General features: G+C 35.1%; 1 protein-coding gene across 3 annotated transcripts in view; it reads right to left on the reverse strand.

The window, feature by feature from the left end:
• LOC149073033 (ral GTPase-activating protein subunit alpha-2) overlaps window positions 1-23,045 on the reverse strand; it is a 405,837-nt gene that overhangs the window by 279,910 nt on the left and 102,882 nt on the right. For all 3 annotated transcript variants that reach the window (XM_089246694.1, XM_089246695.1, XM_089246693.1), the window contains exon 16: window positions 3,965-4,196. In XM_089246694.1, coding sequence (XP_089102820.1) covers window positions 3,965-4,196 — 232 coding nt within the window. The remainder of the gene's footprint in view (window positions 1-3,964; window positions 4,197-23,045) is intronic.

A 23,045-nucleotide genomic window follows, 5' to 3' on the forward strand; every position in this document is an offset into this window, starting at 1 on the left:
GTGTTATGGCCTGCATTGATTTTAAGAAAGTGTTTGACTCTGTCTTCACATCTGCTGTTGTCAAGACTATAGAAGTAATTGGAATATAGAAGACATACATCAATATCATTAAGAAAATATATGACAAAGTAACTGCAACCATTCGTTTGGATAAAGTAAAAGCAAAGAATAAACTCGGAAAAGGATTCGAAAGGTGGAAAAACTTGGGAAAGGTGTCTGGCAGGGCGACACTATCTCCCCAAAACTCTTCACCGCTGTTTTAGAATAAGCATTAAGAAAATTGGGACGAGAGAAAGGAATTAAAATAAATGGAGAATTTCTCAACCATTTGCGTTTTGCAGACGACATTGTTATTATTAGCAGTAACCCAAACGAAGTAGAAGAAATGATACAAGAACTGGCAAAGGCAAGTATGCAGGTGGGTCTGAAATGTTCCAGACTCTGCCACGAAGCTGGGCTGGAAGAGATCTCTGCAACGGGATAAGTCCAGTGGCAAAGTTCTGGCCTTCATTCATTCATTCAGGTTGGTCTGAAAATGAATCTGCAAAAGACTAAAGTTATGTTCAACTCCTTTGTGTTGAAGAAGACGATCTTGCTCAACAAGCAAGAGATAGAAGTAGAAAGCTATGAATACCTGGGACAAGAAATTACCATAGACAACAGAATCATTAATGAAATAAAAAGAAAGATCAGGATTGGATGGAGAACTTTTGGCAACTAATTCTGAAGAGCCAAATGTACCTAAAACGAAAAGTGTTTAACCAATGTGTGTTCCCAGCACTGACTTAAGGACCTAAAACATGGACACTCACAAGCAAGATGATACAAAGGTTACAGACAACATAAAGGAGCATGGAAAGATGTATGTCAGGCATCACAAGAAGAGACAGAAAACGATACACTTAGATAAGAAGCCACATGAAGGTATATGATGTCATGGAAAGCAGGGTTGGTAAAAAACCGTTTTTTTTTTTAAAAAACCAAAAAACCGGGTTTTTTTGTTTTAAACCTGGTTTTTTTGGTTTAAACCGGTTTTTTGTTTTAAATAGTATAAACATTAAAAACAATAAAATTTCTGAAAATCATTGAAACTTCTAATAATTAATTAAAATAAAATGTTTATTAATGGTAATTAACACTATTACCATATTAATTAATCAATAAATATGTCTTACTAATCATTATAATTACTATAAAGATTATAAATATTATAATTATAAAGGAATATTTTAGTTTGAAATTTATATTCAGGTACTTGCGTTCTCTGAAATTGATCAAGTCAACGGCATTTTGAGGTGATCTACTCTAATAGTTTACTGCTTTTATATAAGGGGGACTTTTATTGCTTATAAGTATAATTTTTGGGATTATAATTATTATTCACTTGAGATAGAGAGAACCCAACAAACTAACAAAAACCAACTTTTGCAATTTAATTATTTTTTGCTTAACTCAATGGATTACTGTATTTGAAAATTCTTTTAATGTTATTATTAATCATATATATATATAGATGTTTTCTCCAGTTATTTTCAGTATGCTTAATTAGGAAGCTATTTTGCAAAAACTATAATAAAAATTAGGTGAATATAATGTATTTAATGAAGCATGAAACAATGCAGATTAATTAGCGATGATTTACGATATACAGGGTGATTATAACTAAAGTTTTGATTTAAAAACACTATAAAAAAAAAGATTGTCAGAATGTCTTGAAAATTGACATGAATATTCCTCAAAAAATTCAATTTTATTTGATAAATGGGAAAAAATACTTAAAAATGTAAAATTAATGACATCATCCAACAGGTGGGAAATTTGCTCGCAGAATGGAAACGATAGCCAGTCATAGCAAAATTATAACTTAATTATAGCATTGCACGAGTCTATAATTCACGGAAACATCACAAAAAAAAATGAAGTAATTGAACAAATAACTACAACTTACTCAAAAAATGTTAAATATGTTGTCCACCGCGTTTTCTGGCTATGAGGTTGAAAGCACAAAAATTCTTGTTTAACAATAGATCAGAGTATGCCATGGTTATGATGTGGATGTGCTTGCAATTCAGCTTTATTAAATCAAACGCGCCCCACATTAATATTCCTGAGGAACTTCTAACATATAGGGGATGTGGTGGAGATTGCAATTCACCAAAGTTTGCAATCTGACCACTGTTCTTGACATTTTGAGGTACCCCTCACAGCCAGAAGTTTCAAGGGTTAAGGTGAATCCTGCCAAAATGGGTCTTCAGCAGCTGCTTTGCTGGTATTGCAATGTGCATCTTGATAGAAGTTCTATCCACACACTGATGCTGTGGAAGTGCCGAAATGATGTGGTTGCACAAAATAGATTATACTGCTGGCCAAGTACAGCATCATTTTGGGGAATGAATGAGTGGTCAAGAAGATTGCACATTTTGCACTACTTGCACTTTTTTTTCCTTTTGCGAAAGAAACTTCCATTGCTTCAGGAGTATCTATGCAAATTTTCAAGTCATTCTGACCAGTAGTTCTTATTGAATAGTTTTGGAATCAAAACTTCAAATTATAATCACTTTGTATATAGCTGATTATTTTTCATAAATCTGTTATTATTATACATCAGAACCTTGATTAACTGGGCTTACCATGAAAGTACAAAAATACAACTATTGAATATTAAGACTGGGAGATATACAGTAGATGTGCTACTTCTTATGGGAAAGAAAATGAAAATGTATGTGAGGTAATGTAACTACCAGTACATTAGTCTTTGTCCTTTAAGGACAGCTGGTGTCTATTGGATTATAGGACCACCTGCCCCTAGCATGATGGTGTCACTACTGTTGCTGCTTCTTTGTGAAGGGAAAAAGAAACCTGTGAGAAATACACTTTAATAATCCTAATTCATGAATTTGCTAAAGATATATATAGAGCATCAGAATGTAGCAAAAGGTTAGAAAATGTTGTAAGAATGAGAAATTTTGGTTTTTGTATATAACTTTAAATAACTAAGAAACTTCATATGAAAAAAAAAAATATTCTGGCCACACTTTTGAGACTTTTTGAAAAAAACCACTTATAAAATCTTATGTCATTTAAAGATATACCATCAGAATGTACCCCAAGGATATAAAATGTGGTAAAAATGAAATATTTTGGCTAATAATGAACCAATATGATATTTTTCAAGGAAAAAATGATATTTAGGTCACTTTTATTTGATTTTTTGAAAAAAAACCACTTGGTTTAAATCAACATGGTTTAAACCAAACAACCCTGATGGAAAGACAAACATTTAAAATGGAAATGAGCTGGACATATTGCAAGACGACAGGACAACAGATGGACCACAAGTATTCTGGGTTGATACCCCCATGGTACTAAACGATCAACAAGATCAGGAAAGTGGCTGGAGTCAACTGGATGGCTAAAGCATGACAGAATCAAATGAAAAAATTTAGAGGAGACCTTCATCTAGCAGTGGATTGAAAATAATTTTTGATGATGATGTGATAACACTCTATAGACTGATTTAATTCAATAGAAATTTGAGAAACTGATTTACTGTGACTTTAGTACCCATATATTCAATACTTCCGTATTCGAGAATTGGCTGGATTTTAGCATGGTGCTTGACTCATGGAAAGATTCAAGGTTCATAGGTGTAGCAATAATGAGAAACACCCTTTTGTGACATAAATCTATGTAGGGTACTGAAATTTGCATAAATCTGATTCTGTGCCAATATTTTTGAGGCACAAAAAATTCTATTTTTTTAATTTTTTCATTGAAGTCTTAGTTTTTATAAAACCTTTACCTCATATATTCAAGAATACATGATTTCACTGATTTTCAATAAAATTATTAACAATATCTATCAGCTATTTTTAATTTTATTAAAGAATGTTCTGTGTGCCCAAAATTTTGCACTGTTTGTAGTTGAAATTCTCATGATATTGTTTCAAGGTGGTTTACTTACCAATTACATCATTTGAATGATTATTGATCACATTGTCATGCCTGTTAACATAATCACCAGCAGCATCAATGTTTTGCATCTTGGATTTTTCTTCCATACTACCCATACTCATCTTTTTCATGCCTCTAGATTTTTTCATTTTTTGTTCACTAAGTCTGTCAAGTGGGAGGTCATTAAGGTCAAGGCAATACACTTGTTTTGCTAAAACTCTTGTGAGCGTCTCCATTGTTTTCTTCGGAGGAAAAATAGAGAAAAAATGAAATGAACATAACATCACAAAGAGTTCAAGCTTTAAGCTCTGATAATATACATATTTTAAAATTTTTCTGCTATATGAATCTAATAGTTTATATTTGTTTTTTTTTTCATTAAATAGAACAAAATTGGTTTAGACTCATAAATCATATTAAGTTGTTACATATGGAATGTCAGACTTGGTAGTGAAGCTTATAACAATAGACTTTATTTAAATTGACATTTATTAATCAAAATAGGCACCATCAGATTCAATACATCTTTTCCATCGAGATATCAGTGCATTTATGGCAGTTTCACAGAGCACAAGTCTGGAGCTCTGGACTGTAGAGACTCAAAGTATTTTTGACAACTACATTATTATTACTTCTCTGCAAAACCAAATTATAAAAATGCATAAAAAAAAAGTAGTATTAATCCATTGGAGAGAGGCCTAAAGCAAAATATGCCGAAATTTGTGACGTACATTGCAGAACAATCAGTGCTACTGAAGAACAATCTGGAAAAATTTTAAGAAAAATGTAAAAACTCTATTATGGTAGTTTTCTATTGCAGTACATTTCCAGGCAACCATGGGTTTGTTGCAGAACAATGCAAAACATTCTGTTTTGGGGGAGAGGTCTAGAAAGTATGAGAGAGGATGAAAAATACATGCCGAGTAGTTTTTGGACTTCTATTTTTGCCACATGTTGTCTTGCATTGTCATGAATCAGTAAAACTTCATCGACCATGACCAATCCAGGATGAATAAACTCATAAATTTTGATGCATAGCATCCAGCTGAGTGCAGTATTTTTTTACAATCAGTGTTTTCACTACATTTCAAAACAAACAGTTGGTAATACCAGTTGCTAACTACAAAACAGTCACCATAACATTTCCCGGATGAAGAATTGGTTTTGATATGTATTCTGGGGCAGCATCAAAATCTATTCAATATGTAGATCACAGTCTTCTGAACTTATTTGTCTCATACATCACTTAAGAAGATTTTCCTATTCAGAGAGAAATTCTACGTCGCTCTCTGCTGCTCATACAAAAAAAAACTAAAGACTAAATATCAAGCAAAGACAAAGAAGAATTTCCAAAAGAAGCTTCATGTTTCTACGGGAAATATAACCTCTGCCCACTCGCAATCCAGGCGAGTGTTCCACCATTAAGCTACAGAGAAGTTATTAGACATGAAGCTATTAGCTGAGTTAAGGAGGCTGCCCATGGGTAGTCCTATTCAGCATACAGATAGGCTCTAAAGGGAAAAAATGCCAGTCCTCTGCAGCTTAATAGTATAGCTCTTGGCCGGATTGCAAGGAGACAGAGGCTCTCCATTGGTATTCTTCATCTTCATCTCTACTTGGTATTTGGTCTTTCATACTTTGGATGTTCCTATCGCCCTCTTTTGTAAGTTGGCTCATAGGTTTCCATGTTGTATCTGCAGCTTCTCTATTGCCCCTTTAGTCCACTCCATGAACCTATAAAACCCTCCCCAATCAAAAAAAAAAAAAAAAAAATATCACCCACTTTGAAAAACACTGGAGTAGATCAATGAAGACTGTTTTACAATATCCAATTTTTGTTGCATGACAGAACTCTGTTCTTCAAAAACAGAGAAATGCTGTTCTGGAAAAACAAACTTCCAAGCAACACTTCACGTTTTGTTCAGTAAGCTTATATGAGATCCCACTTATCAAGTTTCTTAATTCTACCAAGCGCTTGCAAGTGATAGGAAATGGTCAAATAGTCAACTGATTGACTATTGAATGATTGACATCATTCACTTTACACCTTGATTAGTGTCGGACTACACTAGTGCTTATAGCTTGTCATTGTTTACGGCTGGGAATGATTTTTCCCTGGGAAAAGGTTTGATATCTTTCAAGTTGAGTCCAGACCGAACGTGCCACGAAATGCCAATCCAGACCAAAGCTAGTTTGGAAGAGAAACTCAGCACCATGAGAGCAATTCTTTACTGATACAAGGCCCTAAGCATTGTAGTGATTTTGGTGCTCTCCCCATCCTACTTAACTTTAACAGACGGGCCAGGGTCCCTCATGACAATTAGATGTGTTTAAAATTTTCGAGAGTAAGTATTCAAATGGGAAAACATGTATTTTTATGTGGGAAAGGGGGCTTCAGAAAAATCCTTTACCTGTGGCCTATGATGCCACGACTCGGGAGACTCAGTACCAGGAAGGCCTCATTACAATTTGATCTCGTTAAAATTTTGGAGTGAGTATGTATGTGCAAATTGGTAGGCAAGTATTTTTAGCTAGGTAGAGAGGCCTCAGAAAAATCAGCTGAGATGGCTCTAGTCTTTATGGAAATTGAACAAAATCTCAATCCAAAAATTGGGCATTAATGAGAGTTCTCATTTGCTCGTTTTGATCGTTTTTTTGTCGCACCACGGTCATTTTCTGCACACGAGGGCTAATTAGACCGGGACCTACAATTTATTGCCGATTCCGAACGGCAGGTTTGTTTTTCGTACTCATCGTGAGGTTGGTGCGCTAACCCCTCGATGGGGGACTCCCTGCGGTAGCATTTTTTGCTGCGGTCAAGTCGCCATTTTTTGTTGTACCCCTGTGTCAGGAAAGTTTTCTGACAAGGACGAACTGGGTATCGAACTCGCGACACCTCTAAACATCCTTTGGTACTTTAGGCGAGCATCTTATCGACCGGGCTACCGCGCCCGTTCTCATTTGCAATATTATTTTCGTTTCTCTGCTTTTGTGTCACCTTTGGAGCTGCAACAAGCAGACCACTCCCCCAATCTCCTTTAGTTGATGCCCTGGTCAACCTTCTGATAAAAAATTTTAACTTTACACAGTCAAATGCTCTTAAAATTTTAGGATTTTCTACTAGGTAGTTGATACTCAGAAAAAAAAAATTTACAATTAAAAAAATGTAATAGTTGATCATTTTTTTGTGGTGTGACCTTTTCTCCTGATGCCTTAAGCACATGCATATTTTGCTTAATGGTTAATCCGGCCCTGCCTGTAACAAAACATTCTCTTTCTCAGCTAATTTTTCACAGCTAAGTTTCTAAATCTAGTATTTGCACAGGTACCTAAAAATATCTTAAGGAGCCCTAGTATTTACCATTTTGCACTTTTCATTTCCCTTTAATGAAGTAATAGCTTTCCGTAATTTGTTAGTACTACAAATTAATCATGGTAAAAAAACACAGAGAACTTGTAAAAAAAACAAAATTTACCTACATTTGTTTTAGTTTTTGGTTGATCAGTCCTGAAACTGGTATGATTTAAAAAAATAAATTGCTAAAACAATCTACAAAGGATCCAGTTTTGTAAAATGAAATTATCTCCAGAAAAAATCATTTCTCTAGTAACGAGAATATCTCCTGTAGGACTGCAGTTGAGTGACAGAATCCATACAAGCTACGGTTCAATTTATAGCAGTTGACAAGTCATCATACTAAGGAGAACGAGATCAACTCAGTGTCTGTACTTCAAAAAAGTTGTTGTTTGCGCTTTGGTAAGCCATTCTACTATACTAGTTTCCATATGGTTTCGTCTAGTGTTGTGGTCTACTTTACCGCACACCAACTCTGGTCACATATTGCCATACGGCAATTACCAACCAAATGAGTTGGGTGGGAAATGAAGGCTCCATCCACTGGTGGCCACCCCAGGATCAGTAGGTAAAGAATTTGCTTATAATGTTCTATGCCCGGATTCGAACCCACGGACCTTGATGGTAACCTTCATAGTGGAAGACGAGCATCTTACCATGGTGCCACTCGGGTGCAGTGTTGCGGTCTGGACTTTAGAAGATGGGATTTTCAATGAATTTGGTTTTACATATCAAGTGCTGAGTATTAATCTAGTTATTTTTTTAAAGAACATATTGCAATACAAAAAAAAGTTAACTCTATCATAACATAATTTATTTGCTGTGTCATCCCCAAATTGTTTATTGGTGTTCCTGGCTGCCTCTGCTGCACTGTGGTCAAGTTTGAACACATAAAGAAAAGATGTTTTATTACACGTACCATGTTGTGTTTATATTATCACACTACAAGCTAGTATCAGTTAAGCTTCACTAACCAAAACAATAGCAACATATGGTGATTCATACAATTATTCAAATAATTTCATCCCAACATTTCAGACAGAACTTGATGCAGTGAATATCTTATAATATGAGTATGGCTTATTGCAGAAACCTCACAAACAAGAATTTCAATGCGCTGTCAGTGAGCAAATGTTAACACTTCTTATGCAAGTTGATTTCAGCTGTAATGGTGTGTGTTATTGCTCCTTCTAGGTGCAATACTACACTGAAGAGCCAAAAAAAACTGGTAAACCTGCCTAATATCGTGTAGGGCCCCCACGACCACGCAGAAGTGCCGCAAACCGATGTGGCATGGACTCGACTAATGTCTGAAGTAGTGCTGGAGGTAATTGACACCATGAATCCTGCAGGGCTGTCCATAAATCCGTAGGAGTAAGAGGGGGTGGAGATCTCTTCTGAACAGCACTTTGCAAGGCATCCCAGATATGTTCAATAATGTTCATGTCTGGGGATTTTGGTGGCCAGCGGAAGTGTCTAAAGTCTGAAGAGTGTTCCTGGAGCCACTTTGTAGCAATTCTGGAAGTGTGAGATGTCACATTGTCCTGCTGAAATTGCCCAAGTCTGTCGGAATGCACAATGGACATGAATGGGTGCAGGTGATCAGACAGGATGCTTACGTACCTGTCAACTGTCAGAGTCGTATCTAGATGCATCATGGGTCCCATATCTCGCCAACTGCATACACCCCATACCATCACAGAGCCTCCACCAGCTTGAACAGTCCCCTGTTGACATGTAGGGTCCATGGATTCATGAAGTTGTCTCCATACCCGTACACGTCCATCAGTTCGAAGCAATTGGAACCGAGACTCGTCAGACCAGGCAACGTGTTTCCAGTCCTCAACAGTCCAATGTCGGTGTTGTCGGGGCCCAGGCGAGGCGTAAAGCTTTGTGTCGTGCAGTCATCAAGGGTACACGAGTGGGCCTTGGACTCCGAAAGCCCATATCAATGATGTTTCATTGAATGGTTCACACGCTGACACTTGCTGATGGCCCAGCATTGAAATCTGCAGCAATTTGCGGAAAGGTTGCACGTCTGTCACGTTTAATGATTCTCGTCAGTCGTTGTTGGTCCCGTTCTTGCATGATCTTTTTCCGGCCGCAGCGATGTCATAGATTTAATTTTTTACCGGATTCCCAATATTCACGGTACACTCGTGAAATGGTCATACGTGAAATTCCAAATTTCATCGCTACCTCGGAGATGCTATGTTCCATCTCTCGTGCGCCGACTATAACACCACGTTCAAACTCACTTAAATCTCGATAACCTGCCATTGTAACAGCAGTAACCGATCTAACAACTCTGCCAGACACTTGTTGTGTTATATAGGCGTTGCCGACCGCAGCGCCGTACTCTGATTGGTTCCATATCTCTTTATTTGCATACGCATGCCTCTACCAGTTTTTTTGTCTCTTCAGTTTACATTACAACACAGTCAAAGACTGAATTCATCCTCATACACACCCTCATATCGGTTTTGCTTTTTATCCCGCATTAGCAGATTGATTACGATGTTCTCTCTCCCCCCCCCTCCCTGCATATTATATATATATACTCAATGTATGCCATAGACTGTACTTCACTGTATACAGTCAAACCTCGTTAGTGTGTCACCCGGTTAACACGTCACTCCGCTTACCGAGTCACTGTTTGGTAGTACCAATTGTCCTCAGGCAGGGATTGGCACAGCTATGACTTCCTCCGTTTAACGAGTCACTCCGCTTACTAAGCCATATTTTTGCTCTCCCAAGAGTGACTCATTAACGAGGTTTGACTGTATATATAAACCCAGAAGAGAAATACTCTATCGTAATCTATTATTACCTGTGGCAAAAAGTGTTCAATCATGTACAAACACACTACCAATAGTATGTTTAATAAAAATAAAAAATTATTATTTTTTCTTCGTGAAAATTTTATGTAAATTCAATCATCTAAATACGGAATGAATGAATGAAAAATCACAAAGCCATTCTAATGTGACCATGAAAACCAGTTTATGAATTGGCAACACATGGAAAGAAAGTATTCAATCAGCATTTCAGTGGGAAATAAGTGTTCAATCACTGTTTTGACAAATATGTTGGCACAAAATATGTAAACGAAATAATGTTTATGCAGGGCACAGGGTAACCGGACAATAAATAAAAAATGAATGGTATTGGGATTTCATCATAACTTTTCTGGAGATGGTTCCCAAAAGATATCTTCACAATGATTTTAAAAAGCCGATAATTTCTATGTTGAAAGACAAGGTTTCTAAAAAGAAAGTTTCAGGATTGTTTAGCTGTGCTCAAAGTACAGCGCGCCATAGGCACCTGAACCTGGGGGCTAAGGCCATTTGAGACCCCAATAAATTTTGTGAGGAGCTGAGCCCCTCCGAAAATTCATGAATATACAATGGAATGCTTTATGCCGCCTCTTGCGTATATATATATATATATGGGCTTGAGTACAGTATATACAGGTGGAATGCCAATTTTCAGCTCGCAAATGTTTTTTTCATGTCAGCGACTCTGCAGGTTTTTTGATATTTGAAAAAAATACCAGAGGACTGGTGATGTTGTGCATTCCCCTCTGGCTTGTCACACAGCTTTAATCACAAGAAGAGGTGATAAAAACTCACTGTGCTTACCAAGAAGTATTGTTGTGCCACCCCAAAATAACTGAATTCAGAGTAAGCAGAGTACAAGGTTTGTGTCTACAACCATAATTTATGTAATTTTTCATGAGAAAAGAAGTTTAGGTACAGCAAATCAATACCTAAACCTCTTTTGAATTGGCAGCAAAAGGTCTTGGTTGCAATGGTGTAAAAAAATCAAGATAGCTAGAAAATGGATGACAGGAAGAAGATGTATCAACTAACTTTACAGTAAAGAGTCAAGAAACAGCTTGAAAACTGAACATAGTATCAAACACGCATTTCCCACCAAAATGTCGATCGAACACTTTTACCCCTGGGTGTTGCCAATTCATAAACTGCTTTTCAAGGTCACATTGGAATATAAATTTATTTTTTTCTTCATTTACTTTTCATTCAGAATGGTTTTTTCACCAAAAATTTTCACTGAAAGAAAAGGGAATTTTTTTATTTTTTTGTGTTTTAAATGTAGCATTGCTACGGTGTTTGTGTACGATCTAATAATTTTTACCCAAGGTATGGGTTTTTTTAATACAGATGCAAACAAAAAGGCCACAACAGGCAAAGGCAAAATGCCCAATGAGGTGGTTGAGAAGAGAAATGCCCATGAAAAATATGGACGTCAAATATAATTAGAATACAGCAACCCAAAATGAGAGCAATTATGACAAGAAAACAACTACCCACTAAAATAAAACTAATAAAAAACTAATGACAATGGTAAAATAAAATACACTGCCCATAAAAAATTATGGTTGACTTATCTAAGTATGGATAGCTTCTAAATTTATCCTGATATGTTTATCATATTTCATTCTGAACGTGTTAATTGTGTCAGAACTTGCAACCCCCAAGGGTAAACTATTTCATTCATTCACAACATAATAGAAAAATCAATCCCTGTGACCCCATAACCTGGAACTGTCCCCATGTCAATGTACTTGATTGACAGTGTATAAATAACTCATGCTCAACCCTATACATCGGCTTAAAAATTTTAAACACTTCAATCCTATCCCCCGACACATTTGCTCTCCTATTATAAACATGTTGAAAAAATCAAGTCTCTCTTAATAGCTCAAACCCTGTGCGCATGCATAGTTCTTCTCTGCATCCCTCTGACGAACTCTGTCCCTTTGTAGGTATGGTCATTAAAACAGTACAGCATACTCTAAGCCAAGATGAACTAAGACCCAAAAAAGCGAAAGAATGACTTTAGGGGAATGCAAAGCGACCTTTCTAAGAATAAAAGCACATATTGTTTGCTTTTTTGACCACCGCCGAACAATGTTCAGAAAAACTATGCCACCGAGAATTGCCAAATCAGTGATCCTAGTTGCATCTGAAATAATATTACCATTCCACATTTAAAATCAGGCAACCTAGTTTTTGTGGCTTTAGTAATTGCATCGAACCGCCAATTTTTTTGTTTTTATTTGTTTCTGGGAGAGACGAATGTTCTTAATTTTTTTCATAATTTTTTGGGATGACACCTTTGAACCCTCTTTTGGTAAGATTGTGGCCACCAAGTGAGGAACAAATGTCTAGGTGATGGATCCTACTATTACCTCTACTGTCCCTTGGAAGTACTGGAATCACTGCCACATCTGAACCTCCTCCCGAGTGAATAATAGTAAGTATACTCTGATAAAAACTCACTAATATTCGTTCTCCTCTCTACCTGGTTTGTTTCCCCCACCCACAAAACTATCCACACAGGGAAACTTTGCCTACAATCTTCCGCATAACTTGCTAACTTGACCCTTAAAGCCTTTTTGAAATTTTCCTGATCCGCATTATAACTTTCACATTGGAAATAAAAGAGTATTACCCATTTAAAGACCTATGTTCCATAAATGATATAATTTTGAAATGTTTTTTTGTGGGAATGTTTTCCCCATTTCAATTAAAATTTGCCAATATTTAAATTTTGAAGTAAATTGAAAATTAGTCGGTGCATTTCTACTACTTAATATATCAATCATACTACTCATATATCGTTCAGTCATCATCAATTCTACTACTTAATATATCGTTTCATTTTTAACTGTTGGTTTTCATCTGTCTCCATAATGGAACTCAAGCGACAACTCAATATCCAACCGCTCTCCTCTCTTCGACTTATCTCCCGTTTAACTTTTCTTTACAAACTCCTCCATGGGGTTTTTAATATTGACACATCCAATATTCTAATCCAACCTTCACATTTCTCTGTTAGACTCAATCATTCCAAAAAATTACAGCCCATCTTTGCCTCTTCAGATTGTCACAAATTTAGCTTTTTCCCAAGAACTATTATCGACTGGAACAACCTACCATCAAATATTGTAGATTGCACTACGATTTCCGAATTTTCTCGTACCATCAATCAACACTTTTGACATATATAATTCCGCATCCTCTTGTATAGGCCTCGGCCAATCAATATTGTATAAATAAATATATTAAATAAAATCAAAGTAAATCAATTACATTATTTGTACTGTTACATGAAACAAGCTATGTACGTTAAAAAATGCATGTTCCATTTATGGAACATTTATGGAACATTGGCCTTTCAAGAGAGCAGAATTCTAGGGATATCTGATGTGCAGCGTTGCTTCGATTTTCCCGTTCGAACCACAGGGTGTCGTAATCATTCGACATGTGTATAGGGGCTAATTCTGGGTAATATGACACAGAGGAATTTGCTTTCTGAGGTGGATTGTTTATATTGGGTGATTACTTTTCATTCTTGAATTTTTAGAAATGCATGTTTTTGGAACCACAGACTAATCAAACCGAGATCAGAAATTGCAGATAGTCTTGTTATGTTCAGCTTCGTATAACCATGTCAAAAATGTATCTCACATTAGAAGCTGTAAGATATTTAGAAACTATTTAAGATTCCGAATTAGAGGACATAGATACATGTCAATTACAGCTAATGAACCTGGTAACATCACGGATGTGGAGGATATTGTTGAAAACGATCTATGACAACAGTTCTAACTGATGCATCGGTAATGGTATGGTAGATATATTTCACAACAACAAGGATAGGGTGTTAGAAACTCTCCAAGCATGTTCTTCGAAAGATGTAAGGCAGAAAACTGGGGCAAAACATAAGTGCAACACTCATGTATGTGAAAATTACAAGAAAAAGCATGAAGGTTTTGAGAAATGCGAAAAAAAATTATTGCATGGGATAAAAAAAAATTCTTTCAAGAACGCGATCAAAACCAGTTGTGGATTCCATTGGAAAAAGATTTGCCATATCACCATTATAGACCATACATGACCATTATAGCATGTTGGATAATTCACTCAGAGTTGCGAGAAGTGGATCATAGTTGGCATTTGGAATTCCGAAGAGAAGTGACAATGAACCTTCTACGAATGAAAGAGGGGTTAACCATTCATTCAGATACATGATGTGAACTGAAAAAAGATGCCAGGTCATCTGATGGCCATTATACAGGGATGCTGGAAGTCAAAAATGAATGGTGGTGCTCGTAGTGTGCTTGCTTTGCAAAATAATAATGATAATAAATTTGTTCGGATAGAATATAATAATTCACCGGAGACCATACTTCCCGCTTTTAAGTAAAAAGTCCTGTAATGCTCCAGGTGGATGTGTTGGACCGGTTGGGATCTGAATTCATTCTTTGGCCACTGAATGAACATTGCAAGAGTCTGCCAGAATATAATATATTCTGGGCAACAAGTTGACCAGCTATCTAATTGGCTCGAGTGGCATGGTGGTAAGATGCTCATCTACCACTGTGAAGGTTGCTGTCATGGTCACGGATTCGAACCCAAGAGAAGATATAGATAAGATATTTTCCCTAACGAAGTTGAGGCGACCACCAATAGACAGGGTCTTCATTTCCAACCCATATCATTAATGGCAGTAAATTGCAATATAGCGAGCGATATGGCCAGAGTTGGTGTTTGGTGAAGTAGTAGGTATCTAATTGCAGATCTGTTGCGGATAATATTTATTTTGTGCATGTATTGTGGGCTCGGATTGGATTCTGTGTATGCAATGTTTGGCGGAGATAGATTGTATTTTTATTGGTAACATTGCGCACACATGATGGACCTGAGAAAATGTGTTCACACGCATGGTCGCAACTAAGGCAGTTCAGGGAGTCTGGTGACCCGGGTATTGCTCTTTCTTGTTAAACATTATGGGGACTGGGATACAAAAATCACACTGTCCCCAAGCGATTGAGTATATTTCCTTTTTTAGTTACGAGTCGCAAGTTGCTGAGGTCAAGGATTGATGAAAAAAATTCCAAAATTCATGAAAATTCAGAATTAATGACAGAAATAATTTCAGATTTGATAGAAATTCCAGAATCAAATCAGTTGATGCTCAGACACCTTGTTTACTACAAAAAAATATGCAGTCGATCCCGCTTATAATGTTCCTACTTAGAACGTTTTCCCGCTTAATATGATTTATTTTTGTTGTCTCAATCCTAACTAATTCTCAATAAGATTTCCCATTTACAGCGCTTTCCCACTTACGTTTTTTCATGACTGTTTTTCGAAAACGTTATAAGCGGGATCGACTGTATATATATTTCATGCATGTAAATATTTTCTCACTTCTATTACACAAGTGCGGAATAAGCTAAATCACGGGTCCCGGTGCGACCACACCTGTCACACGCCCCTAAGGGCGGCTCTGGTTGTGCACACAACATTATGTACTACTATACTACTATACTGTTGAGTAGTGGGTTTTAACTTTTGTTAGTATGTTTTTCAGGGGCAAAAATAATGAGGCTAACTAAATCAAATAAAATAGGATCCATATTTAGAATTTAAAAAAAAATTAGTCTCATATTTGGAAGGGCACTTTAAATTAGAAATTATCTATTGGGGCTGAATTTGAATGGTGTAGCTCAGCAATACCATTCAAGTGATTGGTATTGCTGGCGCAACATGAGCAGATATGTTCCAACGTCCCTGCCATTATATTATCACGTCTGCGATGCAAGGACGGTGTGCAGTTTGTCAAAAAAAATACTATGTTTAGTATAGTATAAGTGCTACCAATTAGATGAATGGGTCCATCAAACATGCTTTCCTTCTATTATCATGGACATTAGAAAAAATGTGAATTTTCTGCACACAGTTTGTGTTGAAAAAAACGGTGTGTGTTGCGAATTCGAATTTATAGTAGAAAATAGAAAATTTTGTGTGATAACTGTACTCTAAAAATAAATAATCGTCAGAATATAGGTGATACCAGTTTCCACTTTCACCTCTCCCCAAATGCCAATGTTCCATTTATGGAACATCAGGAAAAACAAAGAAAAATATTATACCCTGCCTTCGGAAACCAATTTGCACGTACTAACTAATGATTTTAATAACCATTTTATAAATATTACACAACAAACCCATGAATATGGAAATTTTGAGCAGTATATTCCTCGCAGTGACAAATCAATTTTTCTGGCCCCCACAGATCAAATTGAAGTCTACAAAATCTCTTGAAGACACTGCATCTTGTTATGATACTTTGACTACTAAAATTCTAAAAAGCTTTCCTGAATGCATGTTTCAATGATTGACGGCTGACCTAATTAATAATTGCATTGAAAGGGGTGAATTTCCTGAATCACTCAAATCAGCTATAGTTGTTCTTATTTTTAAAAATGGTAATCAGAATAACCTCAGAAACTATAGGCCTATATCATTGCACCTACCTTGAAAATAATTGAAACACTTATTAAAACTAGGGGATTTACTCTTTTTTAAATAACAATAATTTCTTCTCCAATAACCAACATGATTTTCTACCTAATAAAAATACTGAATCCGCTGTTTTAAACTTTTCTGAATATGTCTACAAGAATATTGAACAATCTAGAAAAACAATAGGTATCTTTCTTGACATAAGAAAAGCATTTGACAGCATGAAATCTTGCTCTCAAAATTGTATTCCTATGGAATTAGAGGAAATACTTTTAATTTTATCCAATCTTATCTCGCTAATAGAACTCAAAAAGTTAAATGCAATAATTTTTAAGTAAGGCCATGAAGATTATCAAAGGAGTCCGACAAGGATCTAATTTAGGATGTTTATTATTTATAATTTTTATCAATGATCTCTGTAATTTGAATATCAATGGTAAAATCATCATGTTTGCAGATGATACTTGTAATTCTTTATTCAGGAGATGACTACCCAACACTTATCAACAATATAAATACCGATCTGTTAACAGTTCGTAATTGGTTTATTACTAATGATTTCCATATCAATATTTCCAAAAGTAAATTTATCAACTTTTCCTTACAAAATATTCCACATACTGACTATGACATAATTTTCCATGAACCAATTTGTAGCAGTAATAATTCATGTGATTGTCAACGTATTGAACAAATACCCTCTCTAAAATACCTAGGTATTTCTGAAACCATATATAAACCGATCTTTCTTGTTAACCTATTATTATTCAATGTTTCATTCACACTTATTTTATGGTCAGCTACTTAGGGAAAGTGATTATGTCACCAATATTGCTCCCATTATTTCTTTACAAAAAAAATTATTAGAATTTTGGAGAAGCAATTACATCCCTCCAACAAATGAACTTTTTCTTCAATTAAACATCCTTCCTTTAAGACATCTATACTTTTACCAATCCATATTTATAATTAAAAAAAACCAATACTCTTTACCTCTGAACTCATCAAGAACATCCAACAGAAACAATTTTATTTACTCAATGCCTTTAGTTCTTAAAACTATTCTCAAAAAACATTTTAGCTTTCTCATTCCTAAATTTTTTAATAGCCTTTGAAATGATCTCGTACAGTCCCCCCATTTTCAATTTTCAGAAAAACCTCAAAAAACACTTGCTACAAATTTTCAATATTGAAAATTACTTTTGATTTCATCCTCAGCTTCTCAATCACTCCCTGTTGTGTGTGTGTGTAACTGTCTTTTCCCCTCCCCCGGTCGAATTCTTTATTAAACTACCCTTGCTGTCACCTCTGCTTTGCCAGTCCAATTCATACATAATAGTATGTTGATCTATAGATTTTTTTTATAATCACTAAAGCACCCCCCCCCCTGTGACCGTTGCATTACTGTTGAAATCTGTATTTTTTTTATGCATACGATACGTTCATTGCAACGGAGAGTGTGATAGACTTACAAAAGAAAATTAAAATTCTTGAACAATTTTGCCTAAAATATAGGATAGAGGTAAATATTAATAAAACGAAGGTGATGATATTTTGAAGGGGTGGGAAGCTTAACAAAACTGAAAAATGGAACTTCCGGGAAACTCTCATCCAAGTGGTGTCATCTTATACGTATCTGGGAATACCGTTCTCTTGTTTTGGGAAATTTACATTGGCTAAACAAAAAAGTTTGTCTCAAAGGCTAAAAATGCTATTTCTGCGCTCTGGCCAGTTCTTACTCAAACTAAATGTACGTCAGTTAATGTAGCTCTTAAGTTGTTCTCATCTCTTGTGACTTTTGCTCTTTCATATGGCACAGCAATTTCGGTCACTGAGTACATAAACGACTTTGAAGTAATTTTAAATATTTTCGCAAGAAAACTCTTACACTTTCCAAGGGAAACACCTGGGTCCATTCTAAGATTGGAGTTTGGTTTACTAAAAATGTTGGTCCTTTTTATAAAAAATTTTACTTCATTTCCTAATAAGAATTTTTAAAATTCCATCAGGCAGACTACTGAAAATATGTCTAGTAGATCTGATTAAATGAGCAGAAATATGTAACGCTAACAAACGTAATTGGGTAGTGTCAATCAGGAAAATTTTTGATGAATACAGAATGAACTTTATAAAAGGCTTCCAGGATCCCACTATACTTGACAAATGTATCCCCCAAATACTTTAGATCTTTTGCGACCACAGTATACAACATGATTATTCATACATTTTAAACCACAAACTAGTTTCCCCCAATATAAAACCCTTAAACAAGATTTCGGTGTTGATAAATATTTACTATCCTATAAAAATTTAAAATATAAGAGAATTTATGCCCAGTTACGGCTAGACTATTCTCCCATCAATGCCATGTACGTTTTGCAATGAAAATGCTTTAGAAACTTGGGAACATATCTTCCTTCATTGTCAATCTTATAACTACTTATAGATTAAAATATTTTTATTTAAATTCCCAATTGCAAACAATGTTAGAATTTCTTAAATTCTACGAAACTAATTATGAAAAATGTTTTTTCTTCCTGTCAGATTTTGTAAGCAGGGTTGGCAGGTTTTTGACACATGACAGTTCTTGACGGTTTAAACCACAGTTTAAACTGTCACATCAAAAATCTTTGTCAAAACCTCAAATATTGCTTTTCAAAATAAAAATTCCCATTGGAAATACACACGTTAATTGCATGTAATGTTTAAAGTGACTATATAAATATTTATTATGATTCTAAAATAATTTTCTGCTCTCTACAGAATTATTGTGCACAAAAATATATATTGTATATACTCGTGTAAAAGCCGACCCCCCCTCCCACTTCAGGACCACCAAAATCGCAATAAATTTAAAACCTGTGTATAAGCCAACCCCGAAAAATCCACGCATTTCAGAGAAAAAAAAATTCTTATATTTTCATGTAAAATTAATAGTTTATGGAAATTTACAATAGAAAACGATTCAAACTTTTTAATCCATTTCTTCTGAGTCTCCAAGCTCATGGTAATCCATCAGATCATCACAGCGGGGGGGGGGGGGGGGTGCGACATCTTTGTTTTCATCTTCATCTGGGCTGTCATCGCCATTGTCACTTTTAAAGAGGATATCATCTTCAGTTCCGCCCATCCCATTGTTGATGCATCACTTTTTGAAGGATCGGATGATAATTTTGGTGGAAACAGAATTCCACGCCTCATATACCCATTGGCACACCAGGCCAATGTCAGGTTTCTTGAAGGCACCAGTTTTTGTAGTTTCTTTATCATCGGAACTCATCCATTCGATCCACAAATTCCTCAAATAGTCTTTGACTTATTCAAACTCACATAAGGCTTTACAATCGACATTAGCCCACCTGGTATCAAAGCCAATGATGTTTTCGATTACTTTGCCTCGTCTTTGACATTATCAGGGTTTCGGACATATCCCGTACCAATAATGCCGGTTTCTTGAACACTGCTACAAAAATGATTACTGATTGTGGGGTCGAAATTTTCTCATCAAAAGATGACCCGAGTATAAGCCGACCCCCCTACTTGAGGAACAAACTTTTCCACAAAAAAACTTGGCTTATACACGAGTATATACGGTATACAAAATCACTGATATATACCGAATACTTCTTGAGATATGAGCGTTTAAATTATTTCGTTTTCGAACAGTTTTGCAACTTCTTGCAAATGCGCCCAGTATCGTCAAATGATTTAAAAGATGCATTCACCTAAAAAAACTCAATTTTATATTGAAGTAAATAATATCTAAGGCAATATGTGTGAATATTTATCACATTCACTGTTACCAATATATAATGTTAATATTTCTACTCATACACTTCATGTATTTGCAAAACTAGAAAAAGCGGGGGAACCTTTCAAAGTCTTTGATGGCATTGTCAAGCTTTTCCATTAAAACTTTTCTATCCTATATTTCTCATAATTAGGATGTAAAATGTATTAGAACTTTTATTTGCTGAATTGAGGAGCAAACTAAAGAAACGCAAGTCAATGTTACTATCACTGTTTTTGAATTTTTCAAAATTTTTGGAATTTTTATTTCATGTTCTTGAAAAAGACAGACCTAAGATTTTTACCTCTTGTTCTAGTCCAGTATTTCCCAAAGTGAGTGATGGAATGGTCCGGGGGGGGGGGGGGTAGAAGCTACGCAATTTAACATAGGATCCTATGGGCTCACTTGAGTTAGAGGGGGCAATGAGAGAAAAAATTTCTGAAGAAGGGTGCAATGAAATGAAAAGTTTGGAAACTATTTCTAGTCTTTTAAAAACATTCAAAGATATTTTCTCCCAATTGACTGCTTTATAGAATTTCCCGAACTGACTTCAGAAGGAACCACTGAACTGGCATAACCACAATATTATCTAGAGGCACCTTATTTTTGGTTAATCACTAGAGCCCGGATTATATGCATTTGCATATTTTGGCCTTTTTTTAGCATTAATGCATATAAATGCATAAAATTAAAGAATGTTCAGTATAAGTGCATATTTTTGAAGGTTTATTTAAGCTCACTTAATTTTTTTTATAATTTTTCAAATAAATATTATTCATAATATTTTCAAAGTATCAGAGTTTTTCCCGCAGGTGAAATTTAGTGAATTAATATATATTTATAAAGTATTTTATGAATATTAACTGTTTTATTATAAGGCTATTTCTAGAGATATGTCAAAGTGTTTAACTTTTTTTTACAAATAGTGTCGAAATTATTTTGTTACTGGTATTTTCGTTGTTGAGCAGCTACAACAAACTAGAAATTAAAAAATGCCTGAATAAAAAATATGTAGAAGTTATTTGCATATGCGGTATATATATATATATATATTGGGGATATTTTTTTCTGGTAAATGAAATGCATATGCACGAAGAAATAGAAAAGATGCATTTTAAAAACACGTCTGTTTATTTTTTGCATGGTAATTTTTTTAATGCATATTTTCTCATTTTTTTACATATTTCGGAATTTTTGACTTTTCAAGATTTTTAGTGCATATTCTAGGGTGTTTATTAATGAATATTTTGGGGATTTTCTGTGCATATTTTGGTATTTTAAGTGCATATTTTTGCATTTTTAAGTGCATATTTTTGCATTTTAAGTGCATATTTTTGCATTTTTAGGTACATATTTTTATATTTTTAAGTGCATATTTGCATATTTTTAGAGCATATATTGCCACTTTTTTAGTGCATATAATCCGGGCTCTATTAATCACCATCATTGGGTACCTTTTGTTTCTGATATATTTTCAGAGTTCGTTTGCAATCTATATCTGGTAGCATTTCTCTCTTTTACTTCTACAGTGGATCAAACTACAGTCAATGTTATTATTCATAAAGAACTGCACGTTCTAAGTTCGTCCTTATTCTGGTAAAACTTGGCTTACTCTGTGCCTTCTCAACACATAGGATCACCTGGGCACGCCTTGAGGCCTTAGGTGCAGAGACATTAGATCCTCATGACAATTAAATCTGGGTACAATTTTCGAGAGAATAAGTTGCAAATTAGAAGGTAGATATTTTTTTAGCTGGGGGGTTTCAGAAAAATCATTTTGCCTTCCAGGCCTCCAGGATTGACCTTTCAAGGGGTCACAAGGAATCTTTCCAGAGTAATTTTTCTAGTAATTAACCTTCAAATAAACAGAAATTGATTTAATAACATATAAAGGTATGGAATTTTTGTGACATCTTTCAAAAACTCTGCTTTAACGTGAACTCTTGTTTGCAATATTATTAGTTTCTCAGGATTTGAGATTTCAATATTGGTTGCTGCGGCCATAGCATATGCCTCTCATTTTGTGTCAAAGAGGAATTTCAAGATACTTTAATTTCCAATATGATCTCATGGGGATTTTCTACTGAATGGTTGATGCTGTGAAAAAAATTGTACATTAACAAAAAAAAAAATACAATTCAATAACTTTTTGTGGTGCTCCTTTTCTCTTGATGCTCTAAGCACGTGATTATTTTGCTTAATGGTTAATCCAGGCCTGATTAAATACCTTGGCACACATGAAGGTTCGAACTTAAAATGGAATTCCCATGTACAAAACCTTCTTAGTAAACTTCACTACTTGTTGTATAGGTTCTTTTATCTCAAATATTATGTAAATTCTTTTCTTTTGGTGCTATACTACTCTTTTTTTCAATCACAACCGCTTGGGGTAGTAGTTACATCACTAAACTAAGTCCCCTGATTATTATTGTGCATAAAAAAATTATAAGGTTGATCACAAAGAATTACAGTTCACCTTCCTATGATCTTTTTCGTTCCCTGAATATTCTTCCACTGCGCTACCTTTATTTCTTTAAATCAATACTTATACTTATAAAAAACCAGCATACTCTACCTTTGAATACCTTTCATTCATCTGCAAGAA

Source organism: Pholcus phalangioides, unplaced genomic scaffold (assembly GCF_987345545.1).
Source record: "Pholcus phalangioides strain wild (caught in Gottingen) unplaced genomic scaffold, Ppha-v1.0 ptg000017l_1, whole genome shotgun sequence".
Lineage (NCBI taxonomy): Eukaryota > Metazoa > Arthropoda > Arachnida > Araneae > Pholcidae > Pholcus > Pholcus phalangioides.